At 38.2% G+C, this 17,704-nt stretch overlaps 1 protein-coding gene across 5 annotated transcripts in view; it reads left to right on the top strand.

Moving 5' to 3' along the window:
• The window catches only part of LOC127626308 (IQ motif and SEC7 domain-containing protein 1-like), a 268,015-nt gene that overhangs the window by 162,829 nt on the left and 87,482 nt on the right, over positions 1-17,704 (top strand). The window contains exon 1 of one of the 5 annotated variants that reach the window (XM_052102017.1): positions 12,098-12,662. The exons of the other annotated variants lie outside the window; for them this stretch is intronic. Coding sequence (XP_051957977.1) covers positions 12,586-12,662 — 77 coding nt within the window. The 5' untranslated portion in view covers positions 12,098-12,585. Of the gene's footprint in view, positions 1-12,097; positions 12,663-17,704 lie in introns of those variants that run through there. 5 annotated transcript variants of the gene reach the window in all.

Below are 17,704 nucleotides of genomic sequence, written 5' to 3' on the forward strand. Positions count from 1 at the left end.
GATCTGGAATTATGAGTAAAGTTGATGAGTTTTAGCGCAATCGGTCTCCATCCCAGCCACTGAAACTGAAAATACAATTCTTTGGTCTGTAAATTGGATGAATTGCCTCTTAATCTCATACGGTTGTTACTTAGTACTTAGCACATTAAACCTTGGTTAAATTTATTTTAAATGGTCTGGTATGGCTCCAACAAGCTCAAATGGCTTTCTGTGATATAGACCAAATTACACAGTTTTGTCTTTAATGTTGAGTTTAATACACTCACCATTTAGCTGTGTAGTTTGCATGATAGCTTTCCCAACACTGGAAGGGAACCAATCATTTAATATGCTAAACCCACATCTGATCCTGTTTGGAACCCAGATGTTCTCATTTGCATGTGCAGCCATTCGTCCCGGTGTAATTTGTATATCTGCGCACTCAAACTGGGTGATCTGTTCATATGTTCATAGCAGAATCACGTTTAACATGAATGTGATTGACCTCTGGCTGAAGTGTGTAGAACAGGAAATGCAAATGAGCATTTGGAATATTAATGAGTTGATTGCTGGGGCAGTGTTTTTGGCCACTAGGGGGAGCAAAGATCTACAATGGAACATTGTTTTGATGTATGAACAGGGTCTGAAGAGTGTGCAGTTCTATTTAAAGAGATAGTTCAGCCAAAATGTTTTATTTGTCATCATTTACTCACCCACATGTTGTTTTTCTTCCGTCGAACTCAAAAAAAGATGTTGGGTAGGCTCATCATTAAATCTTTTCTTCTATACAATGAAAGTGAATGGAGACTGAGGCTAACATCCTTAACATCTCTTTTTGTGTTCCCTGGAAGAAAGAAAGTCAAATGGGTGTATAATTACATGAGGGTGAGTAAATGTTGACATTTTAATTGTTAGCTTAACAATAAGGCTTTACAATAATGTTAACGACACCAGTTATTGAAATTGTTAACTATCACTGAGCAATACATTGACAGCATTTATTGATAGTGGTTCATTTGAATTTCTACATAAACTAATACAAAATGTTACATTTAAAAGTTGTATATGTTAACATTATGTAATGCATTATAAACTAACATAAAGAATAGTATGTTGGTACATTAACAGTAACCAATTAATAAATGCTTTAAAAAATGTTGTTCATTGTTAGTTCATATACCTAAAGTAGTAAATAATAACAAATGGATCCTTTTTGTAAAGTGTTACAAACATTGAGAAGAGAATTCTGTGGATGATGACTAAGCACATCACTCTTTTTGCATTACCATTGCGCTTTCCTGTACAAAATGAATGACTAGTGCTGATGGTACTGACAAAGCACCAAACCCCTCACCAACAATGAAAAAGATCATTTGGGATGAGAAATGAGACACATCAAGTAGTATCATTACAGATCCACTTTAGGGCATTTGGAACTATAAATAGATGTGATTTAATGTCATCAGGGATGGGGGTGAGTTTCGCACTCTAGTGTTTCTTTGTACTTGTACGCTTTCACAGACACTGTCCACAGGAGGCTATTGTTCCAGCTGTGAGCAGGGAAAAAGAGGTGCTTTCTGAAGACCTTTGCAAAGGAGTGATTGTGATAATGCTGTACTAGATATAGACATTTCACTATATTTTGCTTTCTTTTTTCCTTCTTTCTGGTGAGGATTGTAAATACAGCACATGTCCCAATGCTCCATTTAGCCCTAAACGGGCCACCAACAGGCAATATGTTTATTCTTGGCAAAGAACAGATTGGAGGCCATTAGGGAAACGATTGCTATAGAAGACATTTTTGCACTAAAAAATTTGTTGCAGGTCTGCTCTGATAAGGCCTACCTAGTCCCATAGACCCTGTTTTCCACCTGGTATTAAGGTGTGTTTCGGGTGATCCGATCACATGTGGTCAGCCCTAAATACAGGTCTAAACAGGGTCTAAAACGTTTTGTGTTTGGATCACAAAAACCACATACGAACGCTGTGCTAAAATAACACTTTAAAATTTGCTGATTACGAGTGGTTTTAAAAGGAAATAGCCATCCAATCTGAACATAAAAAGCGGATACATACACAATCACGAGAGCTTCACTGATCGTTTTTAGTGTGTCTGATATCAACACAGATGACAGCCCGCTTGGACAGATGACAACACCTGAAGCTCCTTTAATACGGGTAATTCAATTTCAACCGCATCTAGGAGAAACAGCGTGCCGTTTTTTTCGCACTTTCTTTGTCTTTTCTGACATTGTTGCGCTTTAATATCATGCAGTAGCACACTGGCCTTGTGATTGATGTGTGTCGTGATGAAACGGAGACCCTGCCCTCCAATTTTAAATACAAGTGTTCACAGGAGATGCATTTAAGCGATCAGGTGTAAACTGCGACGTGCCTCACCTGACCACATCCAAGATGCATTGTAATACCAGGTGGAAACGGGGTCAGCGCTTTACTATACCTACATTTTTGCAAAAGGATTTTTACGTTGTAAAATGGACACTAGAACCTTTTTCTGTTTGCAAGTAAATTAAACTTGCTTTTAATGCCACTGTGTGAATCCTGTAAGGTGCCACGTAACATCATTTTGCATAAATGTCACCACTGTCATGTAATTTTCATAAGATCTGTCTCAATAAGCCTCGGCCATTAACATAGTGCTAACCACAATGTGTTTTGTACAGTGAATTGGCTGCTGTGTGCATGCACGTGGTAATTATATTACAGTTCATTGTTTCCTTTCGTTGAAATGTTTGTTTCATTTTTATACAACAAATTGTTTAGGGTCCACTTGTTCTACATGTTGTCTTCCACACAGATGGCTAACCACAGGCACTGGCTTTTAGATTATTTAAAAAAAGGCCAATTAGAATATCAGCCATGCACATATTGGCTTCTCTGGAGCCTGCAGGCCTCGGGCTGCTGGACACATCTACAGTAGTAGTGCAGGAGGATTTATCGAGATAAATTAGTCTGCCAGCACACAGATAGAGCTTGTTGTTGTGATAGCCATATCTCAGAGCACTGATATTGAGGCCACAAAAATACAGCCTTCCGTCATCATTTCAACCTAGACCCCATCTGGCCTCACGTGCCATGACAATAACTGCAATTACACACCCACCTAACCATTTGAGGCGACCAAGGCCTCTTGGGGGTCTTTAAGACGGGGCCACAAGCTGAGGGGGAAGCCCTGCTATATTTAGTGCTTATTGGTTTCCACCAATCAAACTGAAGATAATGCCACTCCCGAGTTTTTTATCGCCAAAATGGAAGGGATAGTTCACCCAGAATGACAATTCTGTTGTTATTTACTCACCCTCATTACATTTTCGTAAACAGAAAAGGTGAATTTTTTGAGGAATAACCTGGCCAATCTTTTCCATATAATGACAGTGAACGACAGGGGCTTTCAAGCACCAAACTGACAAAAAGCACCATAAAAATGTCAAAATAGTGGTCTGTATGACCAGTGTTAATTTTCAGATTTTTTTGCTTTTGAGAAACATGTCCTTATAATTTAGTACATTTTACTCTGACTAAAATGGCACATAATTTAAGTCAACAAATATAACATACAGTATTTTAGTTGACGATGATGTGAAAAATGACAAAAACATATATCAAACCAAAACTGATGGCACCAGGATGCACTGTGGGAAGACGATAAGCCGGTGGAGGGAGGGTGATGCCCTGGGCAATATTCTGCCTGGAAACCCTGGGCCTGGCCATTCATGTTGATGTCAATTTGATACGTGCCACCTAAACATTGTTGCAGACCAGGTAAACCCCTTCATGGCAATGGTATTCCTTGATGGCAGTGGCCTCTTTCAGGAGGATCATGTGCCCTGCCATACTGCACACATTGTTCAGGGAACATGATGAAGATTTCAAGGTGTTTTCCATGGTGGCTCCACCTTGCAACTTACAGGACTTTACAGGTTCTACTCCAAATGATGTGAGGATGATGTGAAAAATGACAAAAACATGTATCAAACTGTAACAGACCAAAACATTAACCAAGGAAGTCATTGACAAATAAGGTTGTTAGAGGTGATAAAAATGAGAAATCTTGTATAAATCTAGTTTAAAACACTTGTCAGGTTCGTAGAAATGTAAATATTAAGTCCATGTTGGTTTCTAAAGATTTTGAAAAACATTTATAGTATTTTCTCCTAAAACAATAAAAAATTATTTAAAGACTTAAAATAAAGGTATTAAAATACTTTTTTGTGTGTCTTGAATTCATTAGAGTGTACACAAATGAATCAGTAATTCCTCAATCATTAATAACAGAAAGTTTTGTCATGGTAAGACCAAATACGTAAACAAAATGGGCCTTTTCATAAAAATATTTAATTATTGATATTTAATGATATTGCAAAATCATTTGTTATTCATTTATTTATTATTATTATTATTATTTTATAATAATTATTATTTTTGTACTTTACACACTTTGTATTCTAGATGGTCTACATGTTGGTTACACCACATGACTTGATTTGGTGGACAAACGTTTTTTCGACTGTTGTCGAATGTTTTTTTTTTTTTTAAATGTCAGCTTTTAATGAGACTTTATATTTTTTACTATCTCCGGATGGTTACATCACATTACTTTTTTTATTTTAAGCCCCAGAAAAATATTAAAATGACTTTTAACATTAATCGTTTTGTGTGAATTGCCATTGTAACGTATTTTTGAATAATTTAATAGATATAGATAAAACAAATGAGCGTCACATCATTGACCTAAATATTCAAATATTTTGAAAAAACTATAAACTACTTAAAATGATTTATTAAGAATAACATTTAATAAAGTTTTTATTAAAACGGTTTGATTCTCATCATGATGCGTCTTTTTCAAAAAACCTTCGTCAACGGACATTTTGGTGTGTGACTTTTGTACTCAAGTTGTACTGAAGTCAAACAATAACTTTGTTTGAGGAATAGACCCAAATAAGTCATTTGAGCTATATGATTTGAATGACATGAGTGTGAGTAAATAATGACAGAACTTTTATTTTTGGTGAATTATTCCTTTAAAGAAGCCATACAGCTCAAATAGGATGGCAACATTGTGATGTGTGTTTAGGAGGGAAAAGGAAAAATAATTAAGTTTGCAGGGCAAGTGCTGACAAGATGGGTCTGGGAGTGAAGGCATCCTTCAAAGTGTTCGTAACACAATATCATATCACCATGTTTTGGAATATTTTTTGTTGATGCAGTAGGCAACCAACGAACTTCAATTACAGTATATGTGCTGGCAGGACAGTGTTTTTGGACAGAAAACAAAAGGAAATGGAAAATTTGTGTGATCAAATCACTCAAATGTGAACATGCCTATGACTGATATAAATCCACCCTTTTGTTGCTTTTCGATGCACATGATTTAATAACTATGTTCTCTGTTTCACTAGAAAATCTGTCTTTTGAAGAGATGTCAGGCCTAGGGGACTTCAATAGAACAAATATAGTTATATAATCAGTAATTATGTGAATCAAAACTGTTCTTGGACCATGGAACCAACCTGTGTTTGCACAGCTGGTTGCTCTTTGTAAAATACTCACTGCAAATACTTATTTTGTTTGTGCCATATAACCATGGTAATGTGGCTATCCGACAACCAGAAAAATATGTAATATGAATGTTTCGACAGTAGTGAGGTGTGTGCCTGACATAACAAGTCTAGATAATTTTTTATTTGCAGAAATAGTTTTTACTGCTACACAATAATAAATATAATAAATAGTCTTCAGAAGGCTACCATGCTGAAATACATTGATGAAAACGTCTGGAATATCTTATTATTGTTAATCAAAAAGCATTGAGAAAATTGTAGGGTTTACAGTATACACAGATGAGACAAAACATTATGACCACTCACAGGTGAAGCGAATAACGTTGATAATCTCCTAACAAGGTCACATGTCAAGGTCTGGGTAGATTAGTTGAGAAGCGGACAATTCGTTCTCATAGTCAAAGTGTTGAATGCAGCAGAAATGGACAGGAGTAAAGACCTGAGCGACTTTGACAAGGGTCACATTGTTATGGCCAGACTACTGGGTCAGAGCATCTCTGAAGCGGCATGGCTTGTGGGGTGTTCACGGTCAGCAGTGGTGAGTACCTACCAACAGTGGTCCAAGGTGGGACAAACCACAAACCGGCAACAGGGTGTTGGGCGCTTAAATCTCATCAATGCACGAGGGCAACGAAGGCTATCCCATCTGGTCTAAACCAACAGAAGATCTACTGTGGCACAAGTCACTGAAAATTGAATGATGGTTATGGGAGGAAACGTACCTTGCTGTGAATGGGGCTACATAGCCGCAGACCGGTCAGGGTGGTCAGAGCCATAATGACCCCTGTTGAAAGTGCCTACAATGGGCACTCGTGCATTGAAACTGGACCTTGAAGCAGTGGAAGAGGGTCACCTGGTCCGATGAGTGAGCGACGTTTACCTGGGGAACTGATGGCACCAGGATGCACTGTGGGAAGACGACAAGGCAGCGGAGAGAGTGTGATGCTCTGGGCAATTCATATGGACGTCTGGGTCTGGCCATTCATATGGACGTCAATTTGAAATGTGCCACCTACCTAAACATTGTTGCAGACCAGGTACACCCCTTCATGACAATGGTATTCCCTGATGGCAGTGGCCTCTTTCAGCAGGATGATGTGCCCTGCCACACTGCACACATTGTTCAGGAATGGTTTGAGAAGCATGATGAAGACTTCAAGGTGTTGCCCTGGCCTCCAAATTTCCTGATCTCAATCTGATTGAGCATTAGTGGGATGTGCTGGACCAACAAGTCCGATCAACGTCGGCTCCACCTAACAATTTACAGGACTTGAAGGTTCTACTGCAAATGTATTGGTGCCAGATACCACAGGACACCTTCAGGGGTCTTGTAGAGTCCATGCCTTGACGGGTTGCACTGTTTTGCAGCACGCGGCAACAGCATATTAGGTCATAATGTTTTCACTCATCAGTGTATATATACAGTATATTCAGTACTGTACAAAAGTCTTTTTAAGATTGTTATTTATATCTTTAGCTGTAGTGTGTCAACAGTTAATATACATTTTATACTCCTAAACATTCCTTCTGCAAATAGAAAAGAATAGAATAGAAGAACATGTAGCCCTGGAACAGATGGCATGGCCCCACAGAGACCCCCACTGAACATCGAGTCAGTCTGGGATTACATGTAGAGACAGAAGCAATTGAGACAGCCTAAATAGATAGACGAACTAAATATATATATATATATATATATATATATATATATATATATATGTATGTATATACGGTATGATGGAATTAACAGGCTGTATTGCTTTACATCTTCTATTTTTTTACGTTTTTTTATGTACAAATAGCAATTTCTTTGAAAATGAGGCTGGTGATAATTACATCCCTCCAAAAGAAACCGCTTTCAGGAGTAAACCATGCATTAAATATAAAGCCTTTAATTACTGCAAAAAAAATGCAAATCTGTCAGTTTGAGATTTCCCCTGCATTCCCTTGAGTGACATGCATGATTATGATGTCCTGTGTGGTAAAACTGTCATTCATATGCCTGTGCCGGGGCTATTAACTGGTGCTGAGTTCTTGCGAAGCATTTGTTCATTAATAGCATCGTGTGGCATGTGAGGTCTTGGGTGCTGACCACTGTCATTAGCACCAGAGAGCCGTGTGGCTCCTTTACTGTGAACATGGAGCACAGATGTGGCCTGAAAAGACAATACCTGGTGTACGAGATGGACTAATGGACAGATTTGTCCCAATCTGCCAGCTCAATAGCACTTATACACTGCTTGGCCAAAAAAAAAAAAAAGAGTTGCCGTTTAGATTTAAATAAGCAGATACTTAAGAGCCTTTGATTGGATCATTATTGCAGTGATTAATTTGTTTCAGCTGGCAACAGTTCTTTTAAGCCTAACTGATTCAGTGTGTAGCTTTTCATTTCTTAAACAACCATGTCGGGAGACGTATCCTGTGGTCATGAAAAAGATGTTACTGTGTTTCAGAAGGGGAAAATTATTGGCCTGCATCAAGCAAAGAAAACAACTAAGGAGATTGATGAAATCACTGGAATTGGGTTAAGAACTGTCCAACGCATTATTAAAACCTGGAAGGATAGTGGTGAACCATGTGCTTCGCGAAATAACTGTTGTCGGGAAAAAATCTTGAATGATCATGATCGGAGATCACTAAAACGCTTGAAGTCACATTGTAAAACATTGACAGGAGAACTCACGGCTATGTTTAATAGTGAAAGTAAGAGCATTTCCACACTCACAATGTGACGAGAATTTACAGGATTGGGACTAAACAGCTGTGTGGCCCCAAGAAGCCACTAGTTAGTGAGGCTAATCGGAAAAAAAATCAATTTGCTAGGGAGCAAAAAGATTGGACTGTAGAGCATGTGGTCTATGAGTCCAGATTTACTCTATTCCAAAGTGATGGGCATGTCAAGTTAAGAAGGGAAGCACATGAAGCGATGCACCTGTCATGCATAGTGCCCACTGTACAAGCCCCTGGAGGCAGTGTTGTGATCTGGGGTTGTTCAATTCAGATCTAGGCTCTGCAACATTATGTGTCAATAAAATGAAGTCAGCTGACTACCTGAATGACAAGGTTATCAATGGATTTTTTTCTTCCCTGTTGGCATGGGCATATTCCAGGACGACAATGCCAAGATTCATCGGGCTCAAGTTGTAAAAGAGTGGTTCAGGGAGCATGAGGAATCATTTCCACACATGAATTGGCTGCCACAGAGTCCTGACCTTAACCCCATTGAAAGTCTTTGGGACGTGCTGGAGAAGACTTTACGAAGTGTCACAAATTTGCTTATTTGAATAGTGATATAATTTTCCAGATTCTTAAATATTTGTTCATTTTATGTCATAATGATTTATTTTTTTAATCTTAAAATGTTCTCTTTATTTCGGATTTAAATTAGATTTTGAATTACAAATTTTCCCAAATGTGGTTTTAGACCACACTCTACTTTTAGTGACATAAATATATAATTTTTATCTAGGCATTTCTGGCAATGCAAATACATTCTGTATAAGCTATCACGCAGCATTCAAAACATCTCGCTTCTGGCTGAAAGAAGACATCTCAATCAACTGGGTGATGGATGTTGCCTCATCTGTTCAACAGGCATCCCACCAGCCCCCCACTTTGACAAAATGGCCCCCTAAACTACCCTCAAGACAAAAGAGCTGTTTGTTGGGGTTCATTAATGAGGGAGGTGGGACATATGTGGGCGTACGTATGCTCTCATTTGTATGAGCTATAAACAAATAGAATGGAACATATAATTAAAAGCAATTCAGTGTGACAATAAATTGTGGTAAGTCTGGATGGTTTTTAAGTGAACTGTTTTGTGTCTTAGATGTTTGAGTGCTAGTGATAAAACATTTCATTCACCTATGAAATGACAGTTATGAGGTCAAATTAGTAAAATAAATAAAAAAACCCTTCTGTAAAAATCTGGGAAGAGATTTAGAATAATTTTGCTTGAAATAAGTTATTAGTGGGGCAAGCTGAGCATCATTATGTAACCCTTCCTGCGCCATTTGTCCTACACATATAAATGATATCTCCAATTTTGCTACTTATTGAGAAGAGGCAGCTATTGCTTTTGTAAGCAATCAAACTTAAGAGAACCCACTTTAACAACCTGGCAACCACATAGCAACACACTAAAACACACACAGAATGCCTTATTTACCACATAATGTAGTAACGACCGGGCAACCACCCCCAACACCTTAGCAATACCCTAGCAACCACATAGCAATACACTAAAATCACCCAGAATGCCTTATCAACCACATAGCATCCTGGCAATCACCTACAGCACCATAGCAATGCCCTAGCAACCCCCCAGAACACCCTAGCAACTGCACAGCAATGCACAAAATAAAACACCCAGAATGCCTTTTCTGACACATAGCATTGTCCTGGCAACCATAGCAATGCCCTGGCAACCCCTCAGAAATGCTAGCAATCGCATAGCAACACATTAAAAAACACCCAGAATGTCTTAATGACCACATAGCAATATCCTGGCAACCACTCACAACATCTAGCAATACCCTAGCAATCCCCCAGAACACCCTAGTAACTGCATAGCCATGCACTAAAAAATCACTCAGAATGCCACAATGAGTTTTGCACACACGAAAATCCACATTCAGAATATGTAAAAATTATTTTGTGAATGCATTTCAGCATCCTCTCTGACAATCAGTCATAATTTGCTAAGTTGTACTTCTTTTCTTCTCAGTGTTTGCAACATTTTGCGATTAATCAAACAAACTGAATCAATGTTATGCCAAACTCTACTGAGCTCAGTTTGGCATCTGAGAGCATTTCTCACTTTACACTTGCACAAAGAAATCCCTCATCTATTGTGCCAATCTACAGCGAGAGGACTGTGTTGTGTTTGAGTGCCAGGGTGGATTCTAGAGGGTTTAAAGGGCGTGAGAGGGAGCCGAAAGATCCGGTTTGGATGCATCTATGGGCTTTAGTGGCTCGCATAATGACATGCATCCCAAACACACACACATAAGTACATTCATATTCTCTGGTGAAATAAGCGTTTGCCTGGACTGGTAATTACTGGTCATGCTACCTTGAAATGGATTCTTGAATGTGCTTTCATGTGTTTAAATACATTTATTTAGTTAATTCAATTCCCTCAACATTATGGTCTCATAATTTATTTCTTTGCATATTCAGGTGCAAAAATTTGAATCCTGTGAAAAATGTATTTGTGAATTTAATGGTGCACTAAGTAAGTTTTTGCTCATTAAAAAAGTTTTACACATAAAGACATGAATATTATTTTTTAGAAATATGTTGAAAACCAGTCTATTTGATTTACCTACAGACAACAATATAGTGAGTAATTGCTAAGTATACGTCTTGACAATTATGTTGGCGTTTCATAAATGCCGCATTTTTTGCTTGTAACTTCACAAAAAATAAACGGAACATAAAATGTCACCTACCATTATTTAGGTGATTATCTTTCAAACAAGCCCCCACACAAGGTAATCGGATTAATAGATCATTAGATAATCCACACGAAGCACAATGTTACATATGGTCACCAGGAGATGGCGCCGAGTACATGACACAGACTCAGTGATGCAGACTCATCGAGTCAGAAGACACCTAATTCTGTGAATAAACTAAAATCATGTCTGCATTTTATGATCATCGTGCTTTAACCATTTTTGTCTTTGCATGTTTAATAAGTTCTTAAGTACAATTATTAGGTTTTATTTGTTTGTAGAGACGTTTAGAGCTTTGATTGCTTTGTCGTATCAACACATTTTTGGCAATTTAAAAAAAAAATGTGTCCAGTTAAATCCTTTAATTGTGGTTATGCCACTGAAACAGGACATTTTTAAAACCCTCCCCAGAGCTTAAAGGGTTAAACATAACAGATTTCATCATCTCACTGAGTGCATTTACATGTACACCAATACTCTAATAGCAAAATCAATCAGCTAATTTTAAGAATCCAACAAATTAAGAAAACTGTTTACTGTACATAAGACTTGAAATCATTGGGATTTTCTCTGCTTTTAATCTCAAAAAGTAAACCGGCTTGAACACAACACTTTTGCCAGTAAGAACACAAAAGCGGCGTCGTGAGCAAAAATCTGTGCATGCTGATAGTTTTTTGCTGAAACCTGGCTTATGAAGCATAATCGGTCACAGTGTTAGATGTAAATGCATTTAGTGTCTATCATAGTCAGATAGGCTAGTACCACTCACATAAACAAGTCATCTTAAAGCTTCCATTTAGCATTTTATCACAAGTGATTCCGTATCCCGGCAACGGGGCATCAGCATATCTGAGTGGTGTTGTAAATCAGCCAGCATCTGTTTGGTGAGAGTCAGTCCCTGCTGATCACCATGTGCTTCTAGTGATTATCACTGCTCTGCACACACATGGCTGGCAAAGGGAGTGCACCATCAGATAAAGCATCATTAATACAGGCCAGGCTGGGAGGCATTGGGGGGCTTTGTGTTTGCGGTTAAGAGTGCTGAAGCTGGGCTCTGTCACTGGCACTGACAGACAATGGAGGCAGCTGTAATTCAAAGCTGAGAAGAATATTGAGTGAATTTTTCTTACTATTTTAATATTTTTTGAGACTGTTTATGCTGAGAAGAAGGTCTGTTGGATTAGAACAAGAGGATTCACTGGATTGTACACGCATTTACTTTCTCTGTTTTCTCACATGAAATGCTTTGTTTCACATCCCCAATGCCGCTTAGAGCCGTACATGTGGTAACAACTTCTTTGGGGGTGTGAGACATCACAAAGGGTGTTACTATTTGTACTGGAAGGATTTACAGCCGTCACCAAGGCTTTGTTATATTTTTTTCGAACGTTGGTATTGGGGATCTCAGTCTACGGGATGCCCCATCTAGTTGCCGTCACTCAAACAGCACTGAGTGAGGTGGGATGGTGACAACTTGTACAAGCCACGTGCATCTCACCTGTTTAATGCTAACCAGCAGGGATGTGATAGTCTAAATCACTCTTTGGTTCTTGCTTAAGACAATGTTGAAATTCAAGACCTTCTGTTTGGATTACTGGGAGTTTCTTTGCATGCAGCCTCTCAATGGCTTCTATAAAAGGTATGTGGTCTTATAGTTCACCCAAAAATAAAACTGTTTTACCCTCTTGTCCTTCCAAACCTATATGACGTTCTTCTATGGAGCATAAGAGAAGAGAGTTTGAAGAATGTTACCACTGCTCCTTTATTCATTATAGTGAAAGTAAATGGTGACTAAGGCTGTCGGCCCCCAAGTATTTTGGCCTCCTTTTGTGTTCCACGGAAGAAAGTCATGGGGTGAATTTTCTTTATTGGCAAAACTATCCCTTTAACACAATGCTGGCTTTGTTGCTTGATAAAAAGATCCATTTTTTTAAAACAAGTGTTTAAAAAATGGGTACATCGAAGTAAAGAACATTACACATTGCAGATTGATCTTTAAAACTGCTTATCTTATGATAATATGTTTTATTTTTCTCTTTGTCACACTACGAATAATTTGTTTCTGAGTAGTTTTACTGTTGTTGGAGTTTGAACACATGTACTGTTACCATACGCAAGTCAGTGCACTGCATTGTTCTGTTTCACTTACTGTACTGTATATAGCAGAGTTCAGATCAGCTCAATGAAGCTTTAACAGTCTTTTGTTTAGTCAGTACACACCCGTGACTGACCTCAGATCAGTGTGTCTTTGTGTTATTGTGAGTGAGGGGTTGTAAAGCTAAGGTTTGCAGCAAGGCTGATTAAGCGTGCACTCTATTGTGATTCTATGACATGACAAGCGTTTCCATCATAGATTTGATTCTGCGTATTGTGAGGCACGCCACCTTTCTGGCACGAGACTCTGGTTTGTGATGGGCAGTGTGTGTGTGGTTGCTTTATCCAGTGTGATATCTCTGTTCCGCTTCAGGATAACCTCCTTTCTAAAAGTATTGGGACATTAGATTTGTTCTGTTGACATCTGAGGTTGGATTTGTTGGTTTTGATGTGAAATTGATACTCATATAGAGATCATGTTTGAAATTGTTGTTAAGCCAAATGTTGTTAAGCGGGTAATTGTTGATGGGTTTTCGAGCGGGGATCGCCAAACTGGATCGCCAAACCTTAAAGCCCAGGGACCACCCCCACCCCCTACTTTTAGTTAGTTACTACCCAACACTGCTTGTCAGCTACCAATTTGCTATACTTTTTCTAGAGCCAAACATTCTAGCTTGTGGTCACTGATACTGTACATGCAGGTCTTGGCGTTTGAGTCTTCCCTCCCCTTACCCCTCCTATTGGTTATAAAACATGCACTGATTGTGATGTGCATACCTTTTGCTGACTCAGGCGTTCTGGTGACTCTGACTCAAATGATTCAAGCAGGAAATCCCCTTCCAACAGCCGACCTTCTGTCCTGAATTTGACCATTGTAATCATCAGAAACTGCACAGTTTACACAGCCTGGTCTCCCATTCATAAATCTGATATATGGCCATACATGTAAAACATATATACTGTAGTGTATAATGTATGATCATGTATGGGTTCACTGATATTGGTCACATTCTTGTATGTACTCTATATATGAAAAATATATTTTAAAATACTACAAAAATGGCAGTTTTCAAACATGTAAATATATTTTCCCAAATAGACACATAAAGGACTCATATCTCTATTCCGACATATCACATGTACATGTATACAAATATGTTGTCTGCCTTATGTTTGCAAATGTACTATAATCTTAAATATATTCATACATGACCATATGAAATGAAGGAGAATGCTCCCATTATTTTGCCCCAGCTTTTCATTCTGTAGACCGTCAGCGTAGGGGTTTCAGAATGGAATTATGCAGCGGTTACTGTCAGGGTAACTGGAACCTCTTTAGAGCACATTAAAATGATTCATAAGCTTTGACATTTTATATTTTTGTCAGGCAAACAATCGTGTCCATAATGGAATCAGACATGTATTCAATTGCCTATTTTAATAAAAATAAAATAGGCCTTTTACCCTGCCATCCAGTTCTATGGTTTATTTGATAAAGAAATTACTCCCTTTTAGCCAAAGGTTTTACTGATAGCTGCGTTAATTGAGTTTAGAAGCGCCAGCCCTTTAAGGCTGAGAGAAACCTCATATAACATAATATAAAGGTGCTTCACTGATTGATATGTTACAGTCATCACTTAAGATGTTTTGAATTACTGACTAGACTGTCCTACATTAATCTCTTAAATCCTAAATTGTCAGAATGTTATTCTGCATCTACAGTAGCAACACTTTTGGTTTCTGCCTGTTTCTAATTATTCATCTTGAATGTGTTTCTTATTTGGACATCATATGCATATATATATATATATATATATATATATATATATATATATATATATATATATATATATATATATATATATATATATATATATATATACATAGGTGGCCAAAGTTTGGAATAATGCTCTTATGGATAGAAATTGGTACTTTTATTCACCAATGTGGCATTCAACTGATCAGTGTATATAGTCAGGACATTAATATTGTGAAAAATTATTATTACATTTTAGAGAAAAAAAAATCTGAATGTCTAAAACAAAGACAATGCTAAGCTTAATTTAATGAACCAAATAGATTTCAACTGTGTTTGATATAATGGAAAGTGATTTTCTAGTACCAAATTAGCAATTTAGCATGATTACTCAAGGATAAACTGTTGGAGTGATGGCTGCTGGAAATGAGGCCTGTCTAGATTTAATCAAAAATATATATTTTTTTACATTAGTAATGTCCTGACTATTCTTTGTGATCAGATGAATGCCACTTTGGTGAAATAAAATACCAATTTCCTTCCGAAACAGCAAAATCTGTATATTAGTCCAAACGTTTGGCTGCCAATGTATGTGTTTGTGTGTGTGTATATATATATATATATATATATATATATATATATATATATATATATATGTAACCCTTTTTCGTCTGTGTGCTCCCCCATATGTCTCTGCGTTGTGTTTGAGTGATTGTTGAATGAGGAGGACACAAATATCGTGGTCGTCACAGTAATGAAGCTTTAATCTGCATCAGCCACTTTTCACAAGGAAAATTGAACTGTTAGTTCCCAATATCAAAAATAAAATGCATACAAAATTATAAAACGAAACAATATAGTTTTAGCTGCAGTATTAAACATTAAATAACAGGGGTTCTCTAAGACTGGAAAAATAATGAATAAAACCCAAAATACTCAGATAAACGTTAAAACAATATACAATATACAGAAAAATATACCCCACCACATGGAATCCACAACCCATGAAATAACATCAGAAATACAAAACGATCCATCGCAAATAACTGCACCTATCTGTTAGTCAACATCTCCAACAGCAATATATCTCTTCAAACAACATGGATGGCCAATATAATAAAATAAATTAAATAGATGAAACAGAGAACAGTGAAAACCCTCCTTACCTTTTCACAAGGAAAATAGAACTGAATTAAACAACAGCTCCACACATGTGAAGAAGGGCTCACACAGTGAAACACTCAAGGAACACAGCTCCCCCCCAAGGCTGGGAGAAACATTTTACATTTTCCTACACACATATATATATATATATATATATTCCAACAGTTCGTTCCGGTCCTCGAATCTGGTTGGACGAGAGACGTTCCATGAGCACCGATGGTCTGACACCATCAGCACTCCGACACTTCACTGTGTGTGTATCACTGCTCTTGTATTCGTGCTGTTCTAAACTAAAATGTAAGAGTAGTGCATATGTATTAAGAATGTACAAGTGTCTCTTACATGTATTTTTTTATTTTATTTGTTGACATTATATATGTTAGCCAGCAGGTAGTGCTAAAAGTAAATTTTTGTGTGTAATATGAGCAGTTGGTGAAGTGAAGTGAATCCGTCAGTCATTGTATACATACAACCGTGCTCCTTGATCGCTCATATTACTACTACATGACTACAGCTAGAAAATAGCTTTAAACGAACAACTTCAGCAATACAGTTCATCACAGCTGAGAGAAACAACAGACAGATTAATTACACAACTCAAGGCGCTTATCTATCACTGGAGTTTCCACATTGGAGAAAAAGTACTGTCAACAATGGCAGAGGAGATTGTGGTTTCTAGAGTGAAAGACTCCCCAGCTTGGACTGTTATTTTTCCACTGAGAAAGCTGATCTCCAGAAAGCTGACAGCATCTCTGCTTAGGTGAGGCAACAGGTGATCGCACATGCTCTGTATGTCTCTCTCTCTCTCTCTCTTACTCACTCACACACACATACACACACAGTCACATCCGTCCTTGTTTATCCAATAACTTTGTAGAAACAGCACAAGCCATTGTGACATTTTTGAATTACTAACAGGCTTGGACACATCATTTGCTTTGAAGTAGAGCCTGCATTTTAATGAGGGAAATAAGTATTCGACCCCTCTGCAAAACACAACTTTGTGCTTGGTGGCAAAACCCTTCTTGGCAATCACAGAGGTCAGACGTTTCTTGTAGCTGGCCACCAGGTTTGCACACATCTCCGGAGGGATTTTTTCCCACTCCTCTTTGCAGATCTTCTCCAAGTCATTAAGGTTTCGAGGCTGACGTTTGGCAACTCGAACCTTCAGCTCCCTCCACAGATTTTCTATGGGATTAAGGTCTGGAGACTGGCTAGGCCACTCCAGGACCTTAATGTGCTTCTTCTTGAGCCACTCCTTTGTTGCCTTGGCCGTGTGTTTTGGGTCATTGTCATCCTGGAATACCCATCCATGACCCATTTTCAATGACCTGGCTGAGGGAAGGAGGTTCTCACCCAAGATTTGACAGTACATGGCCCCGTCCATCGTCCCTTTGATGCGGTGAAGTTGTCCTGTCCGCTTAGCAGAAAAACACCCCCAAAGCATAATGTTTCCACCTCCATGTTTGATGGTGGGGATGGTGTTCTTGGGGTCATAGGCGTCATTACTCCTCCTCCAAAGACGGCGAGTTGAGTTGACGCCAAAGAGCTTGATTTTGGTCTCATCTGACCACAACACTTTCACCCAGTTCTCCTCTGAATCATGTTCAGATGTTCATTGGCAAACTTCAGACGGGCCTGTACATGTGCTTTCTTGAGCAGGGGGA

The sequence above is a fragment of the Xyrauchen texanus genome, chromosome 32, assembly GCF_025860055.1.
Source record: "Xyrauchen texanus isolate HMW12.3.18 chromosome 32, RBS_HiC_50CHRs, whole genome shotgun sequence".
Classification (NCBI taxonomy): Eukaryota; Metazoa; Chordata; class Actinopteri; order Cypriniformes; family Catostomidae; genus Xyrauchen; species Xyrauchen texanus.